Below are 9,617 nucleotides of genomic sequence, written 5' to 3' on the forward strand. Positions count from 1 at the left end.
TCTAGGCGTAGTGGTAGAATTAGGATGGGAATACCATCCTCGTTATAGTCGAAGAATAAGGAGAGTATTTTTTTTATATTTTCAATGTATTGAAATCTACAGCCATATACACAATGATACAGTTATAATATAATAGATACTTAATACTGGACTAAAAATGATTTTAAACTTATAATTAACAATGTACATAATGTGTCATAAGTTATATTACAGTAGAATCGAAATTGAAAAACAAAAAATTAAATGTTCGTGCATAATATATATGCCTTTGTAAAATTAAAATAAAAATTTCAAAAAATAGTATCGCATTTACCTATCGTAACTCACCTCAAACGATAATAAAATTATTAATACATATATCGCTCGCATTGGCTCTAATAATGTTATTATACAAATTGAAAATTCTATGCATGCATTAATTTTTTGCTGCATTAGTATTTACGTCAGCGCAGTAAAACCATTTGGTGTGACAGATACGTTTAAAGGGTAAATGACAATTAATTATGCTAAGTAAATTAGGGCAGACAGCAATGCCATTTAAAAGCTTGAATAAAAACATTAAGTCAGCTATCTGTCATCTATTATCCAAGGAGTCTATCTTAAAATGTATTCTCACTTCACAGTTATTATTGAATTAGTAATTGTTTCTGTACGATAGACCTTTTAATATTTTATTTTTGACTTTTTCTATTTCATATATGTGATTTCCATAGATAGTATGGGGACCAGATTAAATTTGCATGTTCAAGCCGACTTCTAACAAATGCATAATACAACATTTTCTGGGTATTCTCATCCTTATTCAACCACTATGCCTAGGCGTAACTTTATACCAGGTTTACAAATAAGGCCTATTGATAACACATTTTATTGACTTATATACATGCTCTTAGTACAACCATAATTGAGGTTGAGCTGAAATTTTTAACAAGTTTAGATACATTCGTTTATTCCAGGGTAGATAAATATTTCATCGCACAGTAACAAAATTGTTTAACTATCTCATACACGAAGACCTCCTATGAGGCCCTAAAATCAGTCGTCTTTGACTAGATGCCATTTCGCTATCACAATGTATTTCTGTCTTTTTTAAACATAATTAGACTTTGCTCTAGTCATATTAATGGTTCAAAAACTCACCACCAAATGAAAACAAACCCATATCGATTTTGAATTTAATTTCCAACGTTTATAAAGTTTTTTAGTCGATGCGTGTTTCTCCTCCTTATAAATAATTTATTATTGAAATTTGACATTTACAAACTGTAAGTAATTATATTTATGAAGTATTTCTGTGCGTCGTGTGGGTTAAATTATTGGAATAACATATTTTTTTGTACCCCTTAGTCACTTTAAGACTCATGGGGCACGTTTGAAATTTGAAAAAAAAGCTTTATTTTTAAATGCCCTTTTCAACATAGAAAGTATCCTTAAATTTTATTTGATCAAATTTCATAATTCGTGCAGAGGGTTAATGAAATTCTCAAAATGTTTTGAATTCAAAAGATCTGTTTTGCATTTGAAATATTCCATTACCAGTTAGACAACTTCAAATTCTAAATTGGATTATTTATAATGCAGCATTGAAAAAAATATGTACATAAAAGTTTTAATTACAATGAAATGTCACTAGACATTATCTTGATGGAGTAAGTACTAAAAAATTACAAATACTCACCAAGCATCATATTGGCAGAGCTGATTCCGAGGTAATCCAAGAAAACATCGGTTCCATAGACAAACACAGCGCCCAATAGAAATCCGATCGTCACAGGCACAAATGCATATTTGCCATTTTCTCCATAGTATGTAGATTCTTCAGCTTGTTCGATGGCGGGAGATAGGAGAGACCAATATGAGGCTGCTATCATCACACCAGCTGCAAATCCTAATGATGCATCCAGTAGTTTTCTCTGAAACAAGATTTAATACTTTTTTTTTCTTTACGATTTACCCATTGGCATAATTAATAGACCTGTTACTTCACAACTAGCTGTATATAAAATGTAATAAATATGACATTTCCCTCAACAAATTGAACGTAGTTATGCAGAAAGCAGCCAGTCCACAATTTCGAAAAAATGAGATATTGATGTTTTCGGGTGCAGTAAGGTCAATTCTATGTTCTGCTAAAAACAGCCAGACCGCTTTTGTACAATAAATAATAATCACCTTCTGAAAAAAGTGTCAATCAAAATGGCATTTCTCAATTTGCAAAAAACACCCACAGCTCTAGAAAAATCTAACGGTACTTCAAAAATCATTAAAGCTGGTTAAATACATACTTCGATTCTTGTTTGTCATGTGAAAAAACTAATGTATTCATTGTTTATCATTTGTCAAAATCAAAAACATTCCAACTGTCATGTGGATTTGATTATTCACTTGTTTCATAAAGGTGCTTTTATCTCAGTTTCACTTTTCTATGGCTGGCTGCTCTCTGCATAACTACGTTCAATTAGAGACCATTGCAGGAGACTGCTGCAAGATATTGCATAGATTTATATACTATTAAGCGTGTTGTCCAAATGTTTATTGAATTATATTTTTGTGAATAATTTTGAATTCTTATTTTTGTTATTGTTTAATAATATGCACGCTTCCACTTTCCATTATGTTGTATCCCAGCTCAACACAGGGCTCTTGGCCTCATAGAGTTAGGGATACGTTATTATTTTTTTGTAATATATATATGTACATATATACATATTTGTATAAATAAATTTAAAAATTAAAAAAGACAACGATCACGACGCAATCATTCACGTATGAAGGGGATATACATATTTCTTTGATTTATATTATTTTAGTGTAACTCGTTACCATCGTTTTGTTTTTCACAGTCGAGGTGAGAACGACCTTTATCTTGGCAGAATGAAGTTTATAATGAATTTTGATAATACAGTTAAGAATGAAAAATACGGCAAAGCAATTTTAACTGAATGCTGTTTTACTCTTGTTTTAGTTCATGAGAAAAATTTAAATCATATATTTCCTACAAGACACATTGCTAAGAACAGTGTTAAATGATTTTTTCCTCACACACGACTGCATATTACATCACGTCTCACCATGATGAAAGTCCATACAAGAATGAAGGTACGGATGGCAATTACCAACAAATTGAAATGCCATTTTTTCACACTAGTAATATGTCCATTTAATTATATGATTTTTCCAAAAACTGTCATGCGATAGTTTTACTAAGGGATATTCGGATTCCTAAATTAAATCCAAAAACTGTTGATTTAGTTCTGTAAATGAACTTTTTTAATGGTAAAATATTGAACAGTAACACATATTTAGGTTTACAGAATTAGGTCTACAGGGTATTCAAAATATTTTGAATTGGTTCGAACCTCAGATCACTTATCTGTGAGTCCACGGGACTACAACCTACTTCAGTATATACAAGTACAGGTAACCCTCCTACAACACGGTAAATAGGTTTCTACAAAATCCCGTGTCATATGAGATTCAGAGCCAGTAGAGAAAGGAGTGTTAGGTTCCAAAAAATTCAAAACAGTTTTTATGTTATATTTTTTTTTGTAAAAACATAATCATATTTAAGTGTCAGTATAAAACATCATTTTCATTTTTTTCAATCTTGATTAAATTATTTTCTTCCTTATAGCTGCTCCAAAGTACATCTAAACGTAAACGTTTTTTTGGTTGAATGATAATAACATCTTCACTGTTTGAATCTTTTTTTATCATTTGCGCTTTTTGTAGATTTTTGTAGATTTTCTGGTACAAAAACAGACAATTTTCCAGCTACCTTTTGAATTTCCGGCTTTTAGCGGAACAATGTGCTTTAAAGGTCTTTCAGTAAAAAAAAAAATTTCGCAATCTTCATCACTACTCTTTTCCTTGAAAGAAGATTCATGTGTTTGATACCATTTCCAGCAAATCTGATTCCATCAATAACTCGTGAACGTCCTGAATGCTCATATTGTCAAAACCGTCGCCTCCGATTGATTTTGTTTTTCAAATATTTAAATTTCGGTGGTCATTTTCAACGAATCGTAAATAACTCACTATTAGAAAATATAAATCAAGTTGGGGTAGAGTGGGGTTCAAACCTCAAACTTCTGATCCGTGAGACTGCAACACTAACGGTCGTTTTCTGCTTCAACTGACAATTGCCAAATATCTACTCAACCGTGATGTGAGAAGCCGTATTGTGGGAAGGCTTTTTCAAAATTGTAATAGTGTTAGACCGAAACCGTGTTGTTGGGAGACCAAATTATAGGAGGGTTATCTGTATTTTAAAGCGCCCTTAAGGTATTATCGGTGTAGTGAGTAGAGATGGGTGCATATAAAAAATATATAAAAGAAGGGAGGCACGTAATTGGTTATTTCAAACCTTATGCCTACCTACAAACAAATCTTTGTTAAAATGCTGTGCAAGGTTGATTTATTCATTTTCACTAAAAACATTGAAATAAAAAAGACCACTAAAATTTTATAACTTGAATCTAAAATTTTAATGTAACGTGGCAAAGAAAACAATTGAAAACATTATATACTAAAGTATTGATGTTATTTATATTCTTTCTCTTACTTTTATCTGTACCTAATGGTGCATAGGGTACTGCATTGATGGTACATATACCAATTGTTGCAGTGTATAATAATGATATATTTAATGAAATCAAGATGATTATCTTGGTACATGAAATATCGCAGTAAAAAAACATTTTACATGGTAGCCAAACACACCACTAAACTGCGAGACACCAATAAATAGTATGTTTGTACATATATCTGATTTTCGCTAAATGGACTGATTGGGTCACTTATATGATTTAAAGAAAGCAACAATATAAGTGGTTTAAATTTGTGTAAATTATAATATACAGGCTGCATTTACTATTAACAATTTAACCAGGAAGGTGAATAACCCAGATGGCTCATAATACAATTGGGTCGGTAATTTATTTACAACCATTTACTAAACCCCTCATCTAAACACAACATTGTTAAATGGATTCACTCAAAGTTCAGTGGTTGGCTGAATTGATCAGATAATTTATGCAAATTTACTGTCTCATATACTTACGCAAAGAAGGAAAACTGTCATGTTTGCGGATGATATTAATTTAGTCATATTGTTGGTGTTATGCATACTTATTTGAATACTATAATTTATTTGCTATTATAATATTAATTGAATCTTCAACTGCTAAAAGAGAAATATAATTAGAAACGTTATAAAAACAGTTTGAATTTGAGTAACCGGGTTATGATCCCGTAGGATTTACAGACACGGACTCAAAGATCGGAGGGCTGAGGTTCGAACTCCACTATATTAAACTTGAATCCGATTGATTGATGATTTAGAACTTGTTGAAACTGGCCCGAACTACACATACCCATACATAAATTATATAAGAAAGTAAGAGTCTACAATTCGCAGTTTAATTTTCATAAAAAAACTTACAATGTTACTTTAACTCGATATTTAAAATTATTATTGAACAGAATACTTATTTATGTCATTTTTGGTATTTATTTATTAAATCATACGAACTTTTTTTTTGTATTCTTCTTCTTCTTAGTTTTCTGTTGGCTTTTTCACCTCCAAACTGGGTGTTCTAGCCAGTTTTTAATGTGGGTTGCAAAAAAATTACATTTGTGTTTTTATGGTAACTCACGGCACACCAATGTGTAAATTATAACATATTTTTGGATATATTTTAACACCTAATTTCATAATGGTATGATTGGTATTTGTATACGATATTTCTGAGGATCTTAGGAACTAGTATAAATATTTTATTTAAAACACATATGTTAAGTACTTATTCGCAATATTATCAAAATTTATCAAGAAAACAAAAAACAAAACAAACCATCACGCCAACCCCCATAGGGGTAGACAGAGAGGATAGAATGCTATATTAGACAGGCGCTGTGGTGCAGTTGGTTAGACGGCCAACTGTGAAATTTGGAACTGTGGAATTCCTGCCAGTTGCAAGAAAAAAAATCCAAGAAAGATTATTTTCTCAATTCGTCTGGACATTGTGGTGTATTTTTCATAACTTCCTTCCATTCTTTCCCACCTGCTGACAAGTCTCTAAAATAGAGGCTTAGGGGTTATTTCCTTAAAGATTTTTTTTTCCAAATATCACCCTGTCTTTGCAAACAGACATTACTTCCTATACATTTGTAAATCTTCTCAGGCACGTGTGCAGATAATTCAGACTTTTAACTAATCCATCTTCAAGGATTTGTTGGATTAATAGTTTTCTGCATCCATCAATATCTGCATCGTTTTATCGCCATTCATTTGCTTTACATAGCCAAATGAACGCAAAACTCCTTTATTGATTTTTCCTGATGATGATCTCGACATTTGTGCACCCATCGGACATAATTGAGAGATTGCATTTTGACAAAAAGAAAGTTTTTTAGGCTTGCTATTTCTTTTTATTCCTCGCATAACTCATGGCAAATTCCATTATTTTCCTTAACCTCTCCTCTTTTCCTCTCTCTTTATTACCTTTTTCATGTCATGTTTGAGATTTCTGATTATACTAATGATCAATTTTCATTTGATAAAAAAATTAAGGTTTCGTCTGTAGAGTGTAATTTGTCAATATATTTATATACTAAACACAAACCATTGCTTCATTATAATAACAGATTGTGTTTGATTGCAGTTAAATATGAAGTAATGTTATGCAAGAAATTTAGAACCATCTGAACCAAAAAATTTCAGTAAGAAAAACGATATGTTTTTTAAGTTTTTAGGCTGTGAGACTTGTACACTATGAACAGGCTGGAGGCTTTTGAGATGTGGTTGCATCGCAGTATGCTTAAGATATCTTGAACAGACCTGATAACGAACTCAGAAGTCTTAAATCGAGCTAGAACAGGCGGAGAACTCTTGACTGCTATAAAAGTTCGTAAAATTTCGTATCTGGGGCATATAATGCATGGAGAAAAGTACCTCTTGCTTCATTTAATTTGAAAGGCAAGATTGAGAGTCACCGAGGGGCTGGAAGAAGACAGATGTCCTGGCTGCATAATATATAAGACTGGACTGGCTCCAGGACTGTGGAGCAGATTTTCCCGGGCAGCACAGGACAGAGAGACTTTCACCAGAGTGATTGCTAACGCTGGGGATACCTGACAGGGGACTAAGAGAAGAAGCAATAACAAACAAAATAACAAAAGATTTATAAGCAAAAACTTAGTGTAGATATGGCCCACACAGGTTTTATGCTATAGAAACAATTGACATACTGTGTTTTTGATGATTGATTATTTACAGTTTCTTTTTTTATTTGCATAAAGTTAATAAAGACTAAAAAGTGTACTATCTTAAAATATGAATTTTACAAATAACTGCCTTTTTGCTATGGTGTTTGAAGTTCCGGGTTTGATATATATTTTTTTTATTTACTGTATAAAAAAATAAAAGTGTTCAGCGCATTTGCCTACCATACAAGAGGTCTCTGGTTCGATTCCCGGCATGGTTGAAATGAAATATTTATTTAAAAAGGTATATTTACACTAATATATTTATAGTCCCTGGACTGGCACCTGAACTGTAAGACTGATCATCTTAACTTCATGTAACAAAAATGATCAAGATTGCTATGATTGGTGTACCAATGCAGTGCCCTATGCACCATTAGGTGCGGAAAGGTAATGATGATGATGATATAAAATATTTCATATACAAAAATAATTTAAGAGTATTCCTCACTAGGGAAACCCGTTCTGAGGAGAACTGTGGTGTTAATTGTTTTTTTTACATATTTCCCAATCATGTAATTCAAATGTTCTTTTTCTTTTATCCTAATTTTCTTGAGCCATATTTCTATTTGTGTTTTGAAATATTGTTTGTTATCAGTTAACTCAATTTTATATGGAAGCATATTAAAAAAATTGGCAGAAAAATAATCCTCGCACCTTTGTTCAAATGTTGTACTAAAGGGAGGAATATTGACAATGATATTATTTCTTGCCCTTGTCATATATTCATGTTCCAGAGCAGGGGGATGACAATGTACATCTCCAAATGTCTAGCAGAATAATTTTAGCATATACTAATATACCTCAGGCCTAAGCATACCTCAGGCACAAATTTGGCATAGAATATTATTCTACAAAGATGTTCTTTCAATATATCAAATTAAATTTTACTGTATCTGGATAGGCATCTGAAGCTGCTGAGAATCTTTCTTTAAACAAAAAAGGATCCATAAAAATTGAAAACTACCGGATGATGGAATAAGTACTTATTTAAATTCTTAAACCTTACATATTTTTTACCGTTGAGAAAAAATATTAGGTAATGTAAAGTTTTGTGGAGATTTTCAGAGGGAAATCTAATTTGAATGTGGTTGTAATCTTAGAGGCGTCCAGTTAATCGACCTAATTTAGTCTCATGATACTTCCAACTGAGCTACAATACGATGTATTTCATGAAATAATACGCTTATTTTTCTTCAAACTTTCTTTGCTAAGGAAATATTTGTCCACTAGGAATGAAAAATATTTTTATAAAAATTATAATTCGACATACCTATGAAACTAAAATAGTTTAAGAAAATATTGTCTGATATTACATATACTTAAAGACAAATCAGTAAATATCCTGAAAATGAGGTATTAATACCTGTGGATTGTAAACGCAAACAAATTACAAACGGTCTACTTATGAGAGGTTATGTACGTGTTATATTATTTGGTATACGCTAAAATATTAGGTCTTCATTACGTATATAAAAAAAACACCGGTATGATTTAATATATATTTGATTTCATTGATATTACCTTAGTTCCTCTGATGACGACTACAAGGCCCGCACCTGCAGCGGTCATTGCCCAGGTAAATAAGGTCCCAAGAAGGGCCTGAGTCACAGGATGATATCCCTCTAACATTATTTGAGATAGTAGCACTCACTTTGATAACCACAAAACAAAACTATCTTCACTTTTCCAAACACTAATAACTCCACTGAGATGACTTTTCTAACCGAACTATCATAAAACTAGCTGACATTAACTTCGTTGACGTTCTACTAATAGTGTTGCTAAAGGCTAAAAAAAAAAAGTCCAACTTATTTGCTATCTTAGAGGTAGATACTTATCTACACTTTTCGACTTTATGTTTTTATTTATTTACGCCTTTGTTTATTTATTCTAAATACGTACAGTGCGCTCGAATGTTGAACAAGTATATGACAATCTGTTAGTGCCTGTCGGTGAACCAGATAGAAATACAATGTTTGATTGTGTAAGCAAAAGCATTTGATTTATTTACATGCAAAACTTATTGTTACGTACCCATAAAGCAAAGATTATTAACCATTTACATGTACCGTAGTTTCCTTAGTTTTCGATATCTGTATTTTAAATGATAATAACAGCAACAAAAAATGCCTAAAAACCAAACTCAATGAAAATTATTTTTATCATATATAAGCGCTTTTTAAATATAACACATGGCGTTTGCAAATTGTTTTTCACAAAAATTGTCAAATATTAGTATGTTTCTTTTTAAACTAAGGCCCTTCTACCAAAATATGATACTATCGGTCGAAAACAAGGTACATATTTACACATGACATATATGTAAAACATAAACACAAGTACAACAA

The 9,617-nt window shown here is 31.6% G+C and overlaps 1 protein-coding gene across 1 annotated transcript; it reads right to left on the reverse strand.

Moving 5' to 3' along the window:
* Positions 1–669: 669 nt before the first annotated feature.
* On the reverse strand, positions 670–9,040 carry LOC148282468 (zinc transporter ZIP11-like). The gene is made up of 2 exons (XM_088224994.1): positions 8,791–9,040; positions 670–1,913 (listed from the first exon to the last, which is right to left on the reverse strand). The coding sequence occupies exons 1-2, from the start codon at positions 8,896–8,898 to the stop codon at positions 1,665–1,667; spliced, it is 357 nt and encodes a 118-aa protein (XP_088081120.1). The 5' UTR covers positions 8,899–9,040; the 3' UTR covers positions 670–1,664.
* Positions 9,041–9,617: the final 577 nt, after the last annotated feature.

This window comes from Micrasema longulum, unplaced genomic scaffold (genome assembly GCF_059751315.1).
Source record: "Micrasema longulum isolate JH-2025_06_02 unplaced genomic scaffold, ASM5975131v1 h1tg000323l, whole genome shotgun sequence".
Taxonomy (NCBI): domain Eukaryota; kingdom Metazoa; phylum Arthropoda; class Insecta; order Trichoptera; family Brachycentridae; genus Micrasema; species Micrasema longulum.